Source organism: Silene latifolia, chromosome 6 (assembly GCF_048544455.1).
Source record: "Silene latifolia isolate original U9 population chromosome 6, ASM4854445v1, whole genome shotgun sequence".
NCBI lineage: Eukaryota > Viridiplantae > Streptophyta > Magnoliopsida > Caryophyllales > Caryophyllaceae > Silene > Silene latifolia.
Window position 1 is genome coordinate 37,834,116 of NC_133531.1, and position 22,694 is coordinate 37,856,809.

General features: G+C 35.8%; 2 protein-coding genes across 3 annotated transcripts; one reads left to right on the plus strand and one right to left on the minus strand.

Annotated features, from left to right (window-relative positions):
• The first annotated feature begins 709 nt into the window (after positions 1–709).
• Positions 710–9,283, plus strand: LOC141586737 (sulfate transporter 1.3-like). Of its 2 annotated transcripts, XM_074408051.1 has the most exons (15): positions 710–1,364; positions 1,462–1,705; positions 4,767–5,180; positions 5,264–5,312; positions 5,409–5,616; positions 6,134–6,308; positions 6,422–6,487; positions 6,568–6,681; positions 6,779–6,895; positions 7,131–7,257; positions 7,474–7,760; positions 7,858–8,048; positions 8,156–8,241; positions 8,412–8,488; positions 8,672–9,283. In XM_074408051.1, exons 3-15 carry the CDS (start codon positions 4,815–4,817, stop codon positions 8,813–8,815), a joined length of 2,007 nt encoding a protein of 668 aa, XP_074264152.1. In that variant the 5' UTR covers positions 710–1,364; positions 1,462–1,705; positions 4,767–4,814; the 3' UTR covers positions 8,816–9,283. The 2 variants fall into 2 exon arrangements, with proteins under 2 accessions (XP_074264152.1, XP_074264151.1); XM_074408050.1 differs by lacking the exons at positions 710–1,364; positions 1,462–1,705 and adding an exon at positions 4,525–4,611.
• A 313-nt stretch (positions 9,284–9,596) lies between these two features.
• Positions 9,597–21,435, minus strand: LOC141586739 (uncharacterized). The gene is made up of 10 exons (XM_074408052.1): positions 21,176–21,435; positions 20,799–21,088; positions 20,357–20,495; positions 17,060–17,181; positions 16,774–16,977; positions 15,737–15,796; positions 15,401–15,539; positions 14,033–14,151; positions 13,616–13,834; positions 9,597–9,926 (listed from the first exon to the last, which is right to left on the minus strand). Exons 1-10 carry the CDS (start codon positions 21,387–21,389, stop codon positions 9,732–9,734), a joined length of 1,701 nt encoding a protein of 566 aa, XP_074264153.1. The 5' UTR covers positions 21,390–21,435; the 3' UTR covers positions 9,597–9,731.
• Positions 21,436–22,694: the final 1,259 nt, after the last annotated feature.

Below are 22,694 nucleotides of genomic sequence, written 5' to 3' on the forward strand. Positions count from 1 at the left end.
TTGCTTATATTTTGATACCCCTGCCTGATCACTTAATACTAATTTTTCGTCATGTTCTTAATTGGTGCTTCCGCTGTTTACCAAGAAGAGTTTGTTATTAATATGATCATGGGTGGATTCATTATGGTAAGCATTAATTTTCTTTTTTTGTTTCGTGATGATCATCCCTGTTCGTAAAAGGGGTAGTAGTGATAATTAGAATGCAATCATGGTATTCTTTACTTTTTTACTATGGGTTGGCGTACTGCAGCATATAGATTCCTTTAAATTAACGAAAGCTTGTTTCATTTCATGGCCTATTTATTTGTATGAGTTTTCATGCATTGCTTGGTTGAAATGAATCCCATAATGCATAAGTTCGTCGCAATCCTCTATTTCTTAAATGAATAGGTGAAGCTTGAGATTTTCCCGCTCAAATTATTTCACCTATAAATTGGGCTTAACACTTTGGTTATCTATATAAATGTTGGGCTTTTGTACAAAAAGTTGAATGGCATGAACATTCATCTACATTTTTCACATTTGTTAGGCATCAAAGTCCTAGTTGACAAGTAGTGCTAAATGTCCAAATTCACGTAAATGAATTTTACCGTAAAACAAGTCCATGTGCAATTTAGCTAATAATGCCTAAACCAACGTTACAACTAGGACTCTAGGGATCATAAGTACCCTAGGATCATAAGTTCCATTTCCATTTCTTCAATCTTCTATCCAATACTTTTCTATTTTTTTTTCTTCTCCTTCTTTTCATTTTGTATTCTTTAATAAAAGCCTTTTTCCTTTTACTATTTCTTTTATTCATTGGGAATCGATACCCGTAAGGCCGTAGCTTTGTTTACATTTTAAATTTAATAACGAGAAAACTTGCAACTGCTAACTCACTATTTATCGGTTAATATTTTTCGTTTTCCATATCGAGTTATTTTGTTTTTATAGTACGTAACAAAAAAAATAAACTTCTAATTGTATACAAATTTATTTCTTAATATATATACTTGTAAAAAGTAATCTGGGTAACTTATTTGAAAATTGTTACTCCATATTGTGTCAAAATAAGTTGTTGGTGTTAAATTTTTTTGTGTACGTTCATTGAATCTAGACAACAATTGAAAGTTTGTTTAGTTTCTTTCCAATTATCCTCAAAATCTTCTTTTTCTATTTTTCTTTAATTTCCTATGCACTTTAAATGGCTTTCTTTTTTACCTTTTTAACTTTTATTAGAACTTTTATTCATGCAAAACACTCATAACTTCTAGGGTTGACAACAGAAATTAAAAACTCCTTTCAACACACAAAAACCTCCTCATTTACATCATCCATCAAATTTGCTTGCATTTTTGCTTCTAAACTATCACAATCCTAAGGTACTAGGTATACCTTTTCCTCTCATTTCTTTTTATATTTTTTTTCATGAACTTTATTTTAATTCTTTCTTTTTGCACTTTACATTCTTTTTTGAAGGTTTATTTTAATAAGGAATCATTTATTGAAACTTGAGCCTGTCATCACATTGCACGCTATCGTTCCCTCGTCACGGAAAATAAAATAAAATAAAAGGAATCGTATAGTATATGCAAAAGACCATTGTGCCCCTACCTTAGAGAGTATCAAAGGGCAAGTGAAGAGCTTTACGGAAGTCATGAAAAAGATGATAGTTTCCACTATCAATGGCTTGAATATAAAGAATTTGGTGAATAAAATACAGGTGCAAATCACTTTCATATTGTTTCTTTCTTTTATTTTTGTGTGCAAGTTCATGTTCAACCTCTTTATTCTCCATCAAAGTAGCATTCTACTGGAGAAACATACCATTTGGACCTCTATCGAACATATGCTATTTTTAGTAGTTCGATTTTTTATTCGCTACCATTCGATTTTTATATGCTACTTTTAGGTTTTTAGTTTTCTTTGGTATTCACATATTCAATGATGACCTATTACTACACTATGACTACTCCGTACTTGTCACTACTTAAAGTACTCTATTGGATTATAATGCATCATAATTGCCATTAATTAGCATTACACTGAATAATCTAGTTTGGATTCGAGTTAGTGGCACAGTTAGAATTTGACGAGCGCTAACTAACTAGGCAACTACTACTAATAAAATACGAGTAAACTTTAAAAAATTGAAAATTTGATTTTTTAGTTTTTTTTTTATGCAAAGGAAGCCACAAGCCCACAAGGTCAATTTTTATATTAACGGGATTTTATTTTAACTTAGGTTATAAGCACCACCTTTTATAACTTTAGTAACTAAACTAGTTAGACTTCTACAAAATTTGAGTTGGAAACATTAATTTATTCATTGTTCAGCGGGGATCGCCCCTTCTAGCCTCTGTTTGAATCCGCCAATGATTCGAGTTGGTTATTATTATTATTGTGGATAAGGCTCAAACTCGAGATATTTGATTAATGTAGCTAGTGATTTGTGAATCATATATAGAGTTATATATACTATATAGTATACTTTATTAATGTACCAAATATAATAGGTTAGTTGTTATAGTAATTAGCTAATTGGATTATGTTACTTGCTATAGATAGGATTAGGCCATTGCATCCCAAAACATGGATATGACTATATGAGTGGAAGTATTAAATGAGTTACCCTGGTAGTACAATGTCATTTCCCCCGTTTAATACATGGAATGTTATGTCAATTCAGATTTCCTATTAATTGTCATTATTCATGTGGAAGGATATCATGCATGTTAGGTACGAGTATGATGTTGCATGTTTAGTCACTTACTACAAATGTACAATATGGTAGTAAAAGCCGACTCTTTTTGTGATGAAAATTGGTTTTAGAGCGATGTCAATCATGTCATCGATCAAGTACTCTCTTGGTTCCCATCATTTGTATACAAAGAAAATCAAGGAGGAGGAGAGTTTGGCCTTATGAAAAGTTTTTTAAAACTTAATACCTTAATGTGCACTTCATTCACATTTTGGTACCTTAAGTGAATTTAGGCCAAAAAAAATGTGAAATACTGCCGAGATTGAATCAACCGTGACTTGTAGTTATAAGAGGGAAGTGAAGAGGTTAAAAATGTAAACGGAGTGCATCATAAATACGTCGTCATGTCTTTAAAAATGGCCGAAATATTCCATTTTTTTTACCTAAATTCACTTAAGGTATTAAAATATGAATGAAATGCACATTAAGATATTAAATTTTTTAAAAAAATTCATAAGGTGTTAAGTTTTAAAAAGGGTAACATTAAAGAGTGTTTTCATCAATTAATTCTAATTTAAAAGCTCTATAAATCGAGACAATTTGAGCTCTCGTATAAATGTAACTTTAAAAATACCATATTAGTAGAGATAATTGGAAGTTGGAATTAACTCACACATTAATTTCTCAAATTCTCCCACTTGAAGAGAAGATAATTGGAAGTAGCAGTACGTTTCCCTTGTGACGGGTCGGATCTTGCGACGGGTATTTTGTGAGTGGAAATTGGTAGAGGGGACAAGGTGGGCACCCACCCCATATGCTCCTTCTCTCACCCTTATGGGTTTTTTGTGAGACAATATAGTACCCGTCACAAGTTTGTCACAAGTTTGTGACGGATACGTCATAAGAGAGAAATTGTGTTGGAAGTAGAGGTCAGAATTGAAAAGTTGAACACAAGTGTATCTTTGGAAGTACCCAATTTACCCATGGCCCTTGGTACCTACCTAATATGCTTAGGTCAAACAACTGCATCCTTCACATCTTTGGTCCAAAATGACTTTTCCATCAACAAGACATTTCCTGTATCCAATAATTGGTGGTTCTTAACAAAGCTATTATTCATTCATTTAGACTAGTTGACTATTAAACAAATCAGCAAGCAAGTCTCCCTTAAGATGGATCTTTTTCGTCCGAAATTAAAACGGATAAAATATGACTTATTTGCGATAAAATATGACCATTATTTTTTTATAAAATGTTAGCTGAACAGTTTTCTAATAAAATGTAAATAATTTTAGCTGTAACTTTAACTACAATATTTTTTTACTAAATGATCGCTTTTTATTACCGACGATAAAGGCTCGTCTGAAATGAGAATTTGCCTAAATCATTATCCTCTAATCAAACTGATTAACGAAAATTTGTTGATCCATTGTATTCTAAAGAGTTGCTCCAAATCAAAATAACTTATTAGTTTTTAATTAATTTTTGTTAAATAAGAGATGATCAATATTAAGTTTAACGCAATTTTCATTCAAAGGACATCTTTATATTTTTTAATACGAGGTTAATACGGTTTACATTTTAGTATTTTACCTTTCTAACCTCAGTTACCTCACGATATCATAATCGATCAGACATAAAACGGTCTTTTATTTTTACTTTATTTTAATCGAGTGTAAGAGTGGTCTTAAAACCGTCTTAAACCAGAATTGGCGTAAGGCCGCGTAACGATAATATTTGAGACATTCGGATAATATCATTAGTTTTCAGCCAAACCATTATGGTCCACACTTATATCACAACTTTGACTAATTTTATGTTTATATAAGAGAAGACAGACAAGGTTACAAAAACCAAACCTTTTAGTTAATCACTTGCCATTTACACCAAATTCCATGCATAATTATTAGTCACTTTCTCTTAAACGGGTAGCTACTCTAAACTCTTCTTGTTACTAAATTTTACAATCCTTTTCGAATCTAAAAATTAAATGAACGGTGCAAACTAAAAACATTACTCTTTCTAACTAAATATTCTAAATTCTGATTGTAACATCTTTGGTATACATTTCTACTTGTTACAGGTTTAAATTTGGTGAAGTCCCCTCTTCACAGTTCTCCCAAACACTTCAATGGATCGTCTTCCTAATACCGGCAATGTTGAGGCCGATACTACTAAGGAAGTCGATGTGGACGTGGCCAGTCTTTCATGGTCACACCGTCATAACCATGACCCGGTTATGTCTTTAGACATGCACCATAAAGTTAGTGTACCATCTAAACAGAACTTGTTTAAAGAGTTCAGTAATGGTATAAAAGAGACGTTGTTCTCGGATGACCCTTTACGACATTTCAAGGATCAGTCCAAGTCAAGAAAGTTTGTTCTCGGGGTTCAAGCTGTGTTTCCTATCTTAGAATGGGGAAGAGGTTATAATTTCAAGAAGTTTAGAGGTGATCTTATTGCTGGACTTACCATTGCTAGTCTTTGCATTCCTCAGGTAATTAATTAACACTCGAAATTATCGGACAAGTTCTATGTTTTCGCAATTTGTTTGGCTAACTTAGTTTGTAAATAAAACAGGATATTGGATATTCAAAGCTTGCTAACCTAGACCCTCAATATGGTCTATGTAAGTTTGTCAAAGTTTGCACTCGACAAGGTAGTTTCTGACAAAAAAAAAAAACATGACGTTTGTAACGTTGGAACTTTTGGGATATGTGTGCAGATTCAAGCTTTGTTCCTCCACTGATATATGCTTGCATGGGTAGTTCAAGAGATATAGCAATAGGGCCAGTGGCTGTTGTTTCTCTTTTACTAGGGACTCTTATTCAGAACGAGATCGATCCCGTTACTAATCCGCTCGAGTATCGAAGGCTGGCATTTACTGCAACTTTCTTTGCCGGGATCACACAGATAACGCTTGGATTCTTCAGGCAAGTAAATGTTTATTTGCCTGCATACTTTGGCATTTAACCTATGTGAATTTGACACTTCACTTTAGTTGCGTGTCTCGAGTTGTTTACAACGCGATAAATAACACATGATGATGCCTCACTTGACATTTCATATTAGGCCAAAAGTTGTATGATAATCAGTCATTTCATTTGTTTTCTGTAAACATAACGATGACATATGATTTCACTTCATGTTTTTTCAACTGTACTGTTATATCATAATATAAGTCCATTTATTATAGCGTTTATTTATTTCGAGTTTCTACACTTTACTCTAGTTGCGTATCTTTCAAGTTTCATAAGCATGACACTCGTCTAGACAAGAAATCTCTGTACTTGATTTTAGCCCAATAGCATAAAGTTTGAGTAAAATCTCATTTAAAAAGACCAATGATTGATTTATTTGCTGGTTTCTTTAGTACTCCGTATGTTGTATCATAAATCAGTCAGTTCGTAATAGCTTACGTTACTACATTCTTTAATTTCTTGTCATCAGATTGGGATTTTTGATCGACTTCCTATCACATGCTGCGATCGTGGGTTTCATGGGTGGAGCTGCCATCACTATTGCCTTACAACAGCTCAAAGGATTTCTTGGGATCAAGAAATTCACCAAAAAATCTGATTTGATTTCTGTGCTACACTCAGTCTTTGGTTCCATGCATCACGGGGTCTGTACATCCTACTCTAATACTACTTTTATAATGACGGAATCTACATTTGAATCATAATTTGCAGTGGAACTGTCTTTAATGTTTAATCTCATTTTTGCCACCCATTGCAGTGGAATTGGGAGACTATACTCATTGCATCAGTATTTCTAGCGTTCCTCATTTTTGCCAAATTTATCGTAAGACTTTAACTTAAGGCTGTGATTATATATGCTAATTTAGAAACTTCTGTTAAAATAATCATTTTTTTTATTAACAGGGAAAGAGGAACAAGAAACTATTCTGGGTTCCTGCCATAGCTCCTTTGATCTCAGTCATTTTGTCAACTCTTTTCGTGTTTTTGACTCATGCCGAAAAGAAGGGAGTTGCAATTGTAAGCTAACACCTTCCTTTGCCTTTCCCTTTTCATATAAGAGAACGTAAATGACCGTTTAAGGACTATAATAACATTAAAACTCTTTCCGATTTAGGTGAATCATATTGAAAAAGGGCTCAATCCATCATCAGTGCATCTGTTGTATTTATCTGGAGAAAATCTTCTAAAAGGTTTCAAAATCGGCGCAGTAGCAGGCATGATAGCACTCACTGTAAGTTACTTTCCTTCACTCGTTGAGCTCTATTTTTGCGCTAATTCTTGTATGAGAAGGCCTCGTGTTTAATATCGTTAGTGGTTATCTATGTAATGTGGTTAACTCCTGTAATATCGTTTATGTACATTTCATATTGCACTCGCAGTTGCCAATGTATGTCAGTATGTGTGAATATGGGTGCACGATTTTATCCGTTTCAAATTTGTAATGAGAAATTATGTGATTCAAACAGGAAGCTTCTGCAATAGGAAGAACATTTGCAGCCATGAAAGATTACCAGCTAGATGGCAACAAAGAAATGGTAGCTTTAGGGGCTATGAACGTTGTCGGCTCCATGACTTCCTGCTATGTCGCGACAGGTGAAATATATTCATAAATGTCCTAACCTTTTAAATACAAACTGATGCTAGCTAGCTATTGTGTGTTGCTCAAACTTGGTTGTAAGTATCGGACATTGTGCATGTCAGAGTGTCGAACATGACTATTTTGACAAACAAACTGTTAAAAACATTATGCTTAGTGAAGATGATTTGAAATTCAAGGTGTTGACACAAACATCTGCATGTAACTTGCAGGTTCCTTCTCTCGATCAGCGGTGAATTACATGGCAGGCTGCAAAACAGCAGTGTCTAACATTGTAATGTCATTTGTTGTGTTTCTGACACTGTTATTCATCACTCCTCTTTTCAAGTATACCCCAAACGCCATCCTCGCTTCCATCATTATATCTGCTGTCATCAACCTTATCGACTATGAAGCAGCCATCCTGATATGGAAAATCGACAAATTCGATTTCATTGCGTGTATGGGTGCTTTCTTTGGAGTTATCTTTGCTTCCGTTGAGATTGGGCTTTTAATCGCGGTAAGACACTGTTCTATTCTGTAATACTCCTATATGAAGCCGCCATCCTGATATGATGCTGATTTGTGTTTGCTTGGTGATGGCTTTCACTTGACAGGTAGTTATATCCTTTGCTAAAATTCTCTTACAAGTAACAAGGCCACGGACCGCTGTTTTGGGCAAGCTACCAAGCTCAACAATCTTCAGAAATATTGAACAATATCCTGAAGCTACTAGTGTTCCCGGTATTCTAATTGTCAGAGTTGATTCGGCCATCTACTTTTCCAACTCGAATTACGTCAAGGAAAGGTATTTTTCCGATTTCAACAAGTTAATTATTACCTTATCTAAATGTTCAAAAGACCTGTTATTCTTTGGTTTTTTGGTTTTAAAATTGCATGGTTTTTAAATTGCAGGATATTGAGATGGTTAGTAGATGAGGAAGAGAGGAAGAAAAAGCAGTACAGCACAAAGATACAGTTTCTGATCGTAGAGATGTCACGTAAGTGTTACACGTACTACTTCCTACTTTCAAGTCATTTTCATACGTTTGTTCAAAATTCCTCTCATATAAAGTGAACAAACGTATGAAAATGACTTAATCCGTAACTTTAAAAGTCAATTCGTAAATCTAAGCCTTGTTTCATGTCTATTTTTTTGCTGGTGCTACAGCTGTGACTGACATTGACACTAGTGGCATTCATGCCTTGGAAGAGCTATACAGGTCTTTACAGAAAAGAAACGTCCAGGTAATTTAATCAGTATGCTAAATTTTTTGGATCGATTTCTTATATGCAATTGATCTCTTATGAGACGGCTTCACATAAATACAATGTCACATAATCGAGGCCCATGAAATAACAAATGTCGATAATAGGATCGGCTCATTGGAGTATCAAGTAATGTTGACATTCTGATCTTTGCTTATGCAGTTAGGTCTTGCGAACCCAGGGCCGGCGGTGATAGAGAAGCTACATGCATCCCGATTCACCAGTCTGCTAGGGGAAGACAACATCTATCTCACAGTGGCAAATGCAGTTCATGCATGTTCCCCCAAAGTCCTTGAAGATGCATGAACCATATGCCTAAACACGGAATCAGTAATGTTCAAGTCAACTCGTAAATTATGTTGTGAATGTATGAGCTACTAGTAAGTGCATCTGGAGAGTAAAACACAGCCAGTCTAATAAAGAGAGTCACATTCATCTCGGGATCAACAGTCGAGCTTAGAAAGCAAGGCAGTCGTAAAAGGGTGGCAGCAGTTGGCTGATGATAGCCGAGAATTAAGTGAATAATTCGTCACTGGCTTGGATCCATTTTAAAAAGGTGGTGTGAACTGTAATATAGTTGTGTCATTAGAGGTTTGAATTGTACTAAACCTAAGTTGCTAAAAGATGGCGTGATCTGTATTGTATGTTTATCTATAAATATTGTAGCTACTGTAAATATCAGCTCGGAAATGCAACTCGGGCTACTATTTTCCGTGTTCTTCCATGGAGGAAAGGCAAGACTGATAAGAGTCCTTTAGTTCGAGTCTGTTTCAACTACTACTGTCATTAGGAGTATATGGGTTACTAATTTAGTATAGGTAGAGCTATCTTTGTGATAACCGATACATGTCAGGTTGGTAAGCTTAAATTACATGGTAATAGATTGCGAGTTGTAACTTTTAGATCAGTGTAGATAAATAGATTCAATCTAAGTATTATTTCACGTCGCGTAAAACCAATTCAGACCATGCCATTTTTCCGGTCTACTTTCAAGTAATGTTTGAACATAATCGAACATCTTTCACAGATTTTTAAAAATTCGAGAATGAAACTCGATAAATTATTAGTCTCTAGGTTGCAGTAAATGTAGACCAAAATTTAGTTCGTACATTACAAAAACCAGAACTCCAGTTACAAAGTCCAAGAAATCCGAACTTTCTTAAATATACAGGGAAACAATGGTCCGTCAGGCAAAACAAGGGACAGTAAAATGAGAGAGGCGCTATTTACCGATGCAAAACTTGCTGAAGATATTAGATAAAACCTCTTCTGAAACATCATCTCCGCTAATCTGTCCCAGTGCCAATGTTGCTTCTCTCAAATCAATTGTCCAGAAATCAAGTGGCAGTTCTTCGTCCATAGAAGATTTCAACCTGATCAAGGCCTCCTTGGTGCGTATCAACTGCTCACACTGTCTCTGTGGTCACACATCAACCCACAATCAAGCTTTGAGTAGCTTACACTAAAATCATCCGTAATTCAAGAACGCCCGTCTCCCTTTAGATTGGTAGTAAAGAAGCTCAATAAAAGAGAAGGAAAATGCGGGGACGTGAAAGGTAGTTATAAGCCTATCTCCATCTCTTTTCTCTATCCAGTATCCACCACCACTCCTACCTCCTACAGTCCGATGTATTTTTACTCCACTACCCCAACAACAATTACTCAAATTCAAATATATCCTCAGCGGTCACTGTCAGTGCGGCAAAATAAAGAACTCTCCACAGAAGTAAGATAAATGGCTCACTAAAGTGGCTGCATTTCTTTCTCTTGTGAACGATGCAAGTCTCGACATATTTTTCATCTTGGGTCAGTTGGAAACTCTCTCTTTGTGTTGTGTTTGTGTTGCTAACACAGGGGTAAGACTGCGTACATCCGACTCCCTCACCCCGCAATTTGCGGGAACCACAGAGGCACTCGGGTAATGTTGTTGTAGAAGTAAGAGAAATTCAAGGATAGAAGGCATAAACTCCTACAAATATAATAAGTCAACTCCTACATATTGAAAGTGCCCGTCATACTGAGGCCGCAAGGGGCTCTGTTGACAAGGTGGAAGGAGTGGGGCAAAGGCACTCACCTCATGAACATAGGGCAAATTGTTTCTTCATAACAAATTTCTATTTTCAAATCAAAATCTTGTGCAACAATTCCCTTGTGGGGAGGATCAAATTGTTTTTTCATAACAAATTTCTATTTTGAAATCAAAATCTTGTATGACAATACCCTTACAGGGAGGAGGAGGCCCGTCTAGATGTTAATCTTGCGCTTGGACGCACTTTTTAAATAAGGTCAACTGTAGTTCTTCCATGGTATTACTTGTACAAACGACCCTACCACTGAAGATATAAAAGTAGCAACATAAAAGAATCTGCTAAGTGGAATTCCCGCTAACAGCGTGCACGGGTGCAAGAAGCTGACCATACTGTGGTATTCTACATATCACAGTTTTAGCACTATAATCTACAGTGCAGATCAATAGTGTTATCTGTCATTGTCTAACATTGTCACATTAGAAGTTGAATAAAACCCAGAAATGCATTTCCGCCACCCAACTCATGGATTAAAAACAGATGGTTGATTCAGAGTACATACACCTTTCTCCATTGGAGTCAACATCATGAATGGCTATCCAGGGTCATCATTTCCTAAATATTTTTCGGTTTTCACAATCTATCAAAACATCAGTCTTTGACAAGGACGGAATAATGAAGTCCCTTTAAATAGCTTTTTGGGTCCCAAAAGGCATATATACATATATGCTGTTTCAGTTAGAACCACTCAGTATGATTACTACTGAGTACAATTTGAGTCAACACAGGCAAGTGCATTATCAACAAAGCAGGCCAATAATCCCCTAAGCCAAAATTATTTGACCCTTTGTCTGATAAATGGGAAAGGAAGGAAAGGAAAGAGAGGGGGACATTTTCCCTTGTCTGGTTAGCAAAATGGATGGGAGGGAAATAGGGGACGCATTCTTTCACCAATAAGCATTATTAAAATCTCTCCAGCATAAAAAGGTTCGGAAGGAAGACCTACGGTTTCATTCCCCCTCCCTCTCCCTCTCCCTCCTACTTTTGTATCTAGACAACAAGAGAGGTTCAGAAAAAAAAAAACAATAAGCTTACTACTTTAAGTCTTTAACCCTTTTTAATGATTGTGACAGCTTCAAAAGAGAATTTACAAGCGATAAAGATAAATGCTGGAAGTATCATTCCAGTAAAAAACAGGTGTCATTAAATGAGTTTGATTATTGGATGAAAAGCAGTCAAGTCAAATGTCCTGGATAAATTGATGAGCAGGCTCACCATAAGAAAGGACAGAAGTGCCACAATTGACATGAGATTGAGAAAGAAGGTTCATAAACGCCATCAAAAACTGAGTTTTGGAGTCCTATCTCCTTAAAATAAAAAATCGGATAAATACCTTGTTCTTAATTAGTTGTGATGTACCAGCTACTTCAGACCACCAAATGATTCGTACTCTACAAAATAATTTCCAATAATAGAATGATACTCCATCATGGATTACCATTTATGAAGAGTCCTAGTAGGACGAGGCGAGAGCAATCACAGGATTCAACTAGAAACCTTGTAAACTCCTCCGAAATTAAATTTGTACCTTACCTAACCCTATGAATGTACGACCAACCGTCTAACCCAAGTTCAGTCTAGTACCATGACATTAGATCAGGGTTCTTGTCATGATTGGAATCAATAGTGTCAGCATAATCTAAGTGAATGAGTCATCAATGCAGCCAATACTGCCTCAAAATGCGGTCACAACTAAATTTTGAATCGTGATAACTTGGCAATGATACGGCAGGCCAAAAGATAATACCATATCTAGGACTATATATGTCGTGACAAGGAAAAAGGGGAAAAAACACAAAAACTAGCACGTCACTATATATGTAACTCCGTAGAACATTTCCCCCCAGTTTTTGGTGAGTGGGTAAAAATGGTCCTTGAGGAAGGATAGGAAGAGCCCGACCTCATTTGAGAATGAAAGCCAGACCAGGTGAGCTAAATATAGGTAACTTTCAGATTGTTTTAATTGAAATTTGAAACAAGTTCTTTTTCATCCTACATAAAATCGTGATTTACTATGCCAACTATGGGCATTTGGAAATCATAGCATATACAAATATGTTACTCCGACACTTCAATTAACTGTCGTGTCGCGTGTCAGACACGTGTCGGTGTCCGACACGACACGACACTTCGACACTTCAGTTTAAACCACAAAACAGGAAAATTCACCCCAAATAGCCGTGTCCGACACGCCGACACGTGTCGTGTCGGCGTGCCTGAGTAACACAATATACAATTATACAAATGCCAGATTTCACTTCTCTAAGGGCTCGTTTGGATGGAGGGTTTATAGGGAACGGGAGGGGAGGGAGATGGACGAATAATACTTCCGTTTGGTTTGCAAAAGGAGGGAAATGGAGGGGGCGGATACAGAGGTATACATTCTCCCTCTGCAAATTAGAATCCCTCTAACAAGGGAAGATTTAGTAGGGAAATTCCTCAACTTCATTCCCCTAAGTCCTTCCACTTCCCTCCTTTTCACTTCATCCGCCTCCCCTCTTCCTCCAAAAACTGTATCCAAACAAGTTCTACAAGACTACATTCGTAACAACATTACCACAATGCCTCAAGAACTACCGCAAACAGCGCATAGCAGTCGTATCCTGCACTAAAAACAAAAATAACATTTTATTCTGACCAGGGCACCCACTTACATCACTTGGGAAGTAAGGAAGATCATCCTCCATTCAGATGCTGAGAGTGCCAGAGAGAAAACATACGGTAGCCGTAGGGTGGTTAAGATCGGAATGGAAACGGGGTAAAGAGGCAGAAAATAGGGATAGGGGAGACTGCTAACTGGTTGCCTTTTTTATATTCCGTAAGTAATATGGAGGAACGTTTATCAAGGGAGGCCAAGAAGGTGATGCCAAAGTACAAAAACACATCGTGGGGGTAATGCTATATATACAAACTAAGAGAAGGTTAATTACGCTCTCAAATTATCGCGGCCTTCGTGGGTAATCTTATCTACAAAAAAAAAAGTTACCCATGACTGAACCAAAAGACAAAACTAGCATACCTGATTGATAACCCATCTTCTTCCACCACTAGAAATCCTGTTGAGGCCCACCAATTCTGACACTGCCATCTCGAGATTTTTCAGTCCTTCACCAGTGACAGCACATGTGTAGATGCATTTATCGAAATTGCACTCCACATCAAAGCTTTCAGAACAGACAGATTTGACACAATCTATCTTGTTGATGACAAGGATTGTAGGCGTCGAAGATCGCATGTCCTTCGGAATCAATGTCGAAATGAAAAGGCATCAGTACACAACAATCAGAAAATACAAAATACTCCGACTAAAATTAACATATAAAAACAGTGAAAACCATGTACAGCGTACGATTTCAGAAACCAGCAAAAGGCATTCTTTTATCACAACATGAAGATACAAAGACCAAAACAAGGAGTGCTAAAGAAAGTCTCTGACCTTAGCAGATCGAATTCTATTGAAAAGCTTGCTATCGTCAAGTGTCCAGCCATCAACAGCACTGACTGTCATAATAACAACATCAGCGCCCAATGCAGCTACTTCAGATCTCTCCACTCCTGCAACAAAAATTATGAAAGGCAAAATAAAAATGATCTAACTTTTCTGTGAGCATTGTTCAAATGAAACGACAGAGAACTTTGAGCTTGCAAGTAAGTGAATATTATACTCCCTCCAGCCCGCAATGTTACACTTTCCTTTTCTAGGCATACCAACTTAAAACTTCATATTCATTTACACTCCTTGAAATTTGTGTGATATACAGCCAAACTGCGAAAGTATCTCAATGTGGCTGATATATTCCATTAAACCCAACTTAATTCTAATATTAGATTTATTTACTTGTTACTCACTAAACCACAACCTAAAAGATAGATAGCCACCCAACCATGGTATAGTTATTAGGCTCCTCTTATGTTACAAAATTCCAAGACCTAACATTGAAAAACATAATATTCGGCTAGAAGAACCAATACTTCACAACCAATTCCACTTGCCTTGAAATTATACATAGTTATAGATTACCAAGTTGCATAAAGACAGATATCTAGGGTCTTAAATATGAATGTACAGAGAACTTGCCTTAAAATTATACAAAGTTATAGATTACCAAGTTGCACAAAATTCCAAGACGCTCTAACATCGAAAAAACATAATATTTGGCTAGAAGAAATACTTCACAACCAATTCCACTTGCCTTGAAATTATACATAGTTATATACCAAGACCACACTACATAATTACAGTTCACCAGCTTAGCTAAAGAACGTGGCTAGCACAAGAATGCAAGAAAGTGCTTAACAACGGCAATTCACATGAAAACCTAGTCCAAGCGTCTGAAATCCAAGTGTATGGCATATACTTCACTCGGAGAATATGAAGTTTGACAGACTAACAAAAACTCTGTTTTCGAGGTCAACTTGGACCAATATATTCAGGAACTGAAGTAGTAATCCCTCCAGAAATTTTCTGTTTCCCCAGTTTGACATTGATGGTTAAAGGAACTCAACTTTGACCAATATTTTACGCATAACAATAGGAAAAATGGTTTCAAAATAATATAAACCAGACAAATTTACTTTCGTAACTCTACATATCTTGAGACCATAAAAATAGGATGGCCATAGTACAACTTTTATTAAAGATCTACAGAAGTGACAAAATAAGCATGCAAAGTAAGTAAGAACAACACTGCTACAGTAACCTAGCAAAATTCAGAATATTGACTGCTTTTTAAAAAAATGTCAAACATATCCTTTTAGCTATGACCTACATTGGTAGGTAGTCACAAACAGAGTAGGCACTTACCGATCTTTTCTACAACATCTTCAGTTTCGCGGATACCTGCAGTATCCAGCAGCGTAACTGGGATGCCCTCAACTGTGATACTTGCTTCAACAACATCCCTAGTTGTACCAGCAATTTCAGTCACTATAGCTCTCTCACTCTGCATACTAATAGAGAATTATGCCACATCATACCAATCAGTTTATTATATAATAGATCAGATTAAGCAAACGTAAAGGGATGACAATCAAAAAATTTCCTTTGTTTGGTTGGCAAAACTGAGTTGGAGGGAAATGGAAGGGAGGGTACTAGCTCCCTCCATTTTCCTTATACTAGGACCAAATAACGATTATTTACCTTGCTCCAAGCATTAAGTAGGCTTGACTTTCCAACATTTGGCCGACCAATAATTGCAATCTGTTAAGAGTTTACTGAAACAAGATACATAAACCCTTATGACAGAAAAGTGGGAGGCGTGTAATAGCATTTCCACTACTTGTAAAGTAGGGAGAAGGAACATAGCAAATGGAACTCATTCCAAAAGACCGCCATCATTCATTTTTTGAGTATTCTCTCCATTTAATTGAATTCACCATATTTACTTTTGGGCCAAAATTTTAGAAGATAAAAAATAAAGTGAGAGAGTAGGTTACTTGCTTTTGGGTCACACTCAAATGGGATTATTCTTGTGGTTATGCCTTACCCAGAGTGGAAATGTTGTAAATTAAGTTGAATGTCCCAAGAAAGAAATGAAGTGAATCCTAACTAATGGCAAGTACAAAATAAAGTAACGTGAAAAGATAACAGCTGAGCAAAGAAGAGTACAAAATACAAGATAAAAGTAAAGATGTATAGCACACTACATTTTGGTATCGTCAATTTCAACAGAAAGTTGAAATCTGCCTAGTCCTACTGAATATGCAAGGATGAAATGAAAAAAAATGTCATCTAAGTAAACGTGACGTTCCATTGCCAGTTAAACATATAACATGGACGAATCAAACAATTGCAACAAAAATATAATGAACTCAACTATTTCATCTTTGGTTCTTAAATTTCAAAATATTTATGTTGCTCAGACTTGTTAGAAGTATCCGACACAGATGCGTATCGAAATCTCAGATTCGGCTACTTTATGAAAAAAAATCATGCTTTGGTCTAAAATGCAATGTCCGAGTGTCCTACCCATGGCCATGTCAAACTGTCGACTGTCCGACATGGGTACACGAGGTAATATTAAAGAGCCCGAGCAACATAGTTTCAAATTGCTGATCCAACAATTTGTCGCCTTACGAATTTGTGAAAGAAAGACCAAACTAGGATTCATGCAGCATGCTGTTTTAAAAACAATGATAAAAGAAATGCAAATTTCTTATCTTAGGGAATATATCTACCTGTAATCCTGATACCAGAAGCTTGTCATAATGTGCGGTATCCAGTGCCTTTTCGACATCATCTAGCATATCATTGATCGTGTTTCTGATTGCAATTATGTCTAACGGTGGCATTTCATCATCAAAATCAAGCCGTGCCTCAATCTCGGTAAGCAATCCAATGCATTGATTTCGAAATGTCTTTACAAGATGAGAGAAACCTCCCTGTTCGTAATATTATGAGTTTGAAGAAATACAAGGTAGCAACAGATATTCACAAAATAAGATACTACTACTTAAAACATGCCTGTATTCCAGCTAATGCTGAATCAGCAGCACATGCAGAATTTGCTGTCAAAAGTCGACCCACATTTTCTGCCTGAGTGAGGTCTAAACGACCATTTAGAAAAGCCCTCAGTGTGAATTCGCCTATAAAAGATAAAGGACCATTACTGTGTCAATGAAAGAAGAGAAAAGAGTCCTAAGAGTACAAGAAATTTTGGTCACAAGTGCCACTCTTTTATAGCTCTCGGAAACTTCTGCTGGTATGTTAATAAGCTAGATATTGAAATCCTTATTAGCTAACACACAATAAGAGAATCATCTGCAGGGAAGTTTTAAAGAAGTGCCATCATGCAGGTAAGGCCCTTAGTAGGGATATGATTATGTGGCTGTTAGCATTAAGCTACCTCAAGTCAGATAACAGCTTATAAAGCAATAAGGAAAGTTTAGTATATTAAAAGTATAAGTAGGCCTAAGGTATGGTCGATAATGCAATACCAACAAAGTGATCAAGAATAGTAGTTCTGTACATGCCTACATGGTCATACACAAACTGGAGATACAAAAGGGAGGAGATTTTCCAAGATGTCCTGCAAAGAGGGCAATCTAAATTTTTTTGGCTCTGTTTGGTAAATGGCATATTGGCCAAATTTCAGCATATTGGAGAGGTTTAGCATGTTTGACTTACGAATATGCTATTTAGAGCGTTTGGTTAATGGCATATTGAAATAGCATATTGGGGTTCAATATGCTGTTTTGCAATATGCTGCTCCTACCAGCATATTAGGTTAGCGGATTAGAAAGAAAAAAAATTGTCTTATTTACCCCTTTAAAAAATACTAACCTTCCTTTTATATATTTAATAAATAATTTATTCATATCCTTATTTGTCATTTTACAAATAATCTGAACAATCTGCTAATCTAAAACTATCAATTACCAAACACCTCTAAAACAATTCTGCTAAATAAATCTGCTAGTCAAACCCGCTAAATCATTATGCTAGTCAAATCTGCTTTCTAAATCTGCTTCTGCTAATATTAATCCGTTGTTTACCAAACAGGGCCATATATGACAATTAGATAATTTCATTATGGGGGTGTCTAGTAAATGCCTAAATGGCATATTAGCCGATTTTTAGCATATTCAGGGGTTTTAGCATGTTTGACCAATCAATATGCTAATTTTAGTGTTTGGTAAACAACATATTGAAACAGCATATTTGGGGTCAATATGTTGTTTTACAATATGCTGCTTACCCAGCATATACTAATTAACATATTGTAAAATAGGAAAAATTTTTCCATTTTACAAAGAAAATTAACAATCTACTAAGGGGGTGTTTGGTTGGAGCTTTTGGAATGGATTGGAATAGATTCAATCCATTCTAGTGTTTGGTTGGAGGGTTTTGGAATGGAGTTAGATACCCAATGGATTCTAACTCCATTCCAACCCCTTGGAATCTCATATATAAGATTACACTCAAGTTTCTAAATCCATTCCATCCTATTACTATACTCAATCCATTCCGAGATCGAACCAAACACTCTTGAGCAAGTATGGGGTTCTAACTCCATACCTCTATGGTATGACAATCCATTCCAATCCATTCCGATACTTTGAACCAAACGACCCCTAATTGTAATCTGCCAATTACCAAACACTCAAATTGATTGATTTTGCTAATTATAATACGCTGATCAAACCTTCTGATAAAATCTGCTATTTACAATCTGCTTTTACAATCTGCTTATGCTGAAATTAATCCGCTTTACCAAACAATGCCTTTATTTGATAAGTGATAAATAGTGTTCATCAAAAGATGCCATGGGGGTGATGCCCATATAAAAAAGACACTATGAAGGATATTGGAGATCTACGCATCAAATATAATGCCAAAACAAAACTCTCAATCAATTCCTCATCTTAAAACTAATACAGGACTAAACTATTTCAAGCCAAACTATAACCTATGTTTGAGCCGCGTCTAAAGCGTCTAAAAGGCAAACTAAGAGAAGAGGAGCCCTCTTGGATGTATTCGATTAACTCGAAAAACGAAAGGAACGACTAGACACAAGTTCAATAAAACTGCGAAGGCCAATATAAATGCCTTTCAGTAACCCAATCATTCCACATGTATAATCCAAAAGGATGTGAAGGTAATCAGACACAAACTCAAGTTTTCAGTCGTGTTCCAGCCATTGATTACAATTCCTGACATAATACTTCGTACTTCATCTAGGTTCATAGCGAATACTAAATAGCATCATACTTCATCTGGATTCATCATTTCATATACACCTCAAACACGTCTCTAAATATGACTGGGAATTTGCGCACATGTGACATGCCGGCATTTAGTCGGTCACAAATGAAGGATGACGGATTTAGGAAACCCAATTCTATCTTAATTCATATAAACCATAGTCCCATGATCACTATAGAGAGCCTGACAGAAGTCGGTTTACAACAACAACAACAACAACAACATCAGAGCCTTAATCCCAAAATGATTTGGGGTCGGCTGACATGAATCATCTTTTCGAACCGTCCATGGGTGAACGCACGCCTTAAAATGCGAATAAAAAAGGGAAGATGAAAAACAAAAAGGAAGAACGAAAATGTAATGGAAAGTCAAGGTGAACTTAGGGGTTTTAAAATCGAATTCCGTCTTTCTTTTATAAAAACTTAAAATTTATATCGAGAGAAAAGATTAAAACGATTTTTAAAAACCGAAATAGAGTTAAGGATCCGGAATGAACCAGGTAAAATCTATAAGAAAGTGGTTGGTGAAAAAGTGTAATAAAGGAGAGAAAAATAAATAAATTAATTTCTTTAAATTAAATAAAAAAACACTAAATTTGTCAAAAAACATCAAATACTAAAAATCCACATGTATCCTTTCCCTCCATTGTGCCCTCTCCGTCACCATACTCTTCTCAAGCCCCAGAACTCTCATATCGTGCTCTATCACTAACCATGTCTGTCTCGGTCTTCCTCTGCCTCTAGGGACCTTTTCTGTTCTCCAAGTCTCCAGCCTCCTAACTGGTGCGTCCATAGGTCTCCTTCTCACATGGCCAAACCATCTTAGTCGGTTTTCCATCATCTTGTCCTCTATGAACAGAAGTCAGTTTATAGGAACAAAAATGAAACTTTATGAATGATACTTGCAGAAAACTAAAACACATTCTCGACGCCATTAGTGATTGTCTAACTAACATTTCGCTTAAAATTTATTCGATACAACGTCAAAACAATATGCTCGCCCAAACAGAATATCAACTGAAAGTCTATAAACACTAAGAACAAAAAAAAAAGTCACCTGGTTCAGCAAGTCTTGCGCCTGCGTCCAAACAGACTCTCAGAACACGGCGAAGACACACTTCACTACCATGACACTGTAGCTCGATGACATCCTCACGAGTATAAGATCTTGGGGCCAACATTGGGATCACCAGAACCTACAGAATACCAATAACACTCCTCTATGTAAGATGGTATGCTCTAGTGCCTAGTGGTACATCATATAAGTTAAATTCTATTGCAAGCAATTAATATGAAACCAGGAATAACCGAATGACTAAACACGAATACCGTCATATAAAACAAGTTTTTCCCTTTCCAGTGCTAGTTGGTATATAGATTTTTTATGCATACTAAATTACTAATATTAACAAATTCCAATGAGGAGCATAGCTGATCCTGAAGCAAACTAGCCTGTATTTTAAGAATGCAATTGAGAAGAGTCATATGAGAAGTTGTACCTCATCAACAACATTCCCAAGACAATCAAAAACCACACCATATTCAACAACATGGCTTGTAGGCTGCCACAGATAACAACTTCCCTTCTTTCTCCTCCTCTTCTTCGCAGGCCGAAACACTTTCCGAGCAATCTCAACCGCAGACGGCCCGGACAACCTGACAATGCCAACAGCCGAAGGAGCACCACCTAAACAAGTCACAATTGCTGCAATTGTACTTGAATTCCCCATTTGGGTATCATCAATTGACCCTGAAAACCTCTCATCTTGCTTCAAAATCAACAAATTCCCTATAATATTACAAAATCAAAGCAAAATAAGTTACAAAATTAATGATGAAAGCAGGTGAATTAAGAAGAAAAGGGGGGAAAGGGTACCTTTAGAAGGGGGTTGAGAATGAGAATGAGAGTGAGAGTGAGAGTTTAAAGAGGGTTTAGAGCATCTGGGTTTGGAGAGAGTAGAGAGGGGACGAGAAGAGGGAGGTGTAGAGAAGTGATGAAGAAGGGTCGTTAATGGCGGATTAATGGGGAAGTAAGTGAGGTGTAGATGTGTTATTAATGTGCGCAGGGTTGAAAGAGGAGGAGCCGCCATTTTTGGGTAAGCCGAGAAATCAAGTATGAGTACGATGATAGATATCCCATATACGAGTAACGACTAATGAATCAGTAATGAATTAATGATACTGGGAATGGAGTTCAGCTCATGGATTCACTTCGGCTCATTAACCCGTCTAATAGAGTCGTTATTTAATCAAGTAATTTACCGTTCAAATTATAGTTTTACAAAATTTATTCTGTACTATGATTAATTGGTGTGAACTACTTCGTTGATATCGTCTTTAAAGACACGGTATTTGGTAAGTAAAACGATATTTGTGAGTTTTGCTTATATAGTGGTCATTTAAGATATTTGTATAAATGAGTTGTACTTATTATAAGTTCTAATGTACGTTATAATGTTAGTGATATATTTTAAAAAAAGTGTACTATTTGAAAGACTTTTAGATTAAATTATTTTTGTGCAAACTTTTTTTATTATTACATATAATGAAAACCGATTATTATTAAAAAAACATATTCTAATATAGGGTCACTACTAATAGGGGGATATGATCATTGAGTTAAAAACAAAATGTAAGTAAATCACATATTAACTTTATAAATATAAACAAATATAAAAATAATACGACAAATCTAAACGGACGATTCATAAACAATTAAAACTACTTGGGAGAGAATAAAATTTCAGCAAAAAAATATTCATAAATAAGTATATGCTACCATCTCAATATATTTTGTACGACATGTTTATGCTACCATCTTTGATTCATCAAAAGATCTTAACTATGGAGAGGTTGTTAGGGGTATATTGAAAGATTTTATTGAGTATTATAATCAGGAATGTATTTTTACAAAGATAAGTACAATTTTATTGAGTAGTATAATTAGGAATCATTTTGCTGTATAATTAGGAATAATTTTGCTGTATATTTTTATTACAAAGATATGAAAATTTTTGATATTTTTAGTGCATATTTTAATTGATATTGTTGTACCTATTTGCTGCATATACATTCCTCTATGATATATTACTCAATTTAGGATTATTTGACAGCGTACTAATGTTATCGATTTTAGTGGACTTGTATATGTTATAGATTATTTGACAGCGTACACTAAGCCCAACATATTAATATGTAAAAAAAGGCCCACTTATAAATATGAGCATTTGAGCGGGAAAAAGTTGGTGTTTTATTATTCTTTTAGTTTTAGGGGATGTTAGTTGCTGGATTCTTGCGCTAGAGCAACTAGCAATTTCTAAAAACAAAACAAATTGTTCAAGGAGGGTGTGGGTAAGGGAGTGTTTTTTCAATAAACTATTATTATTATTATCATC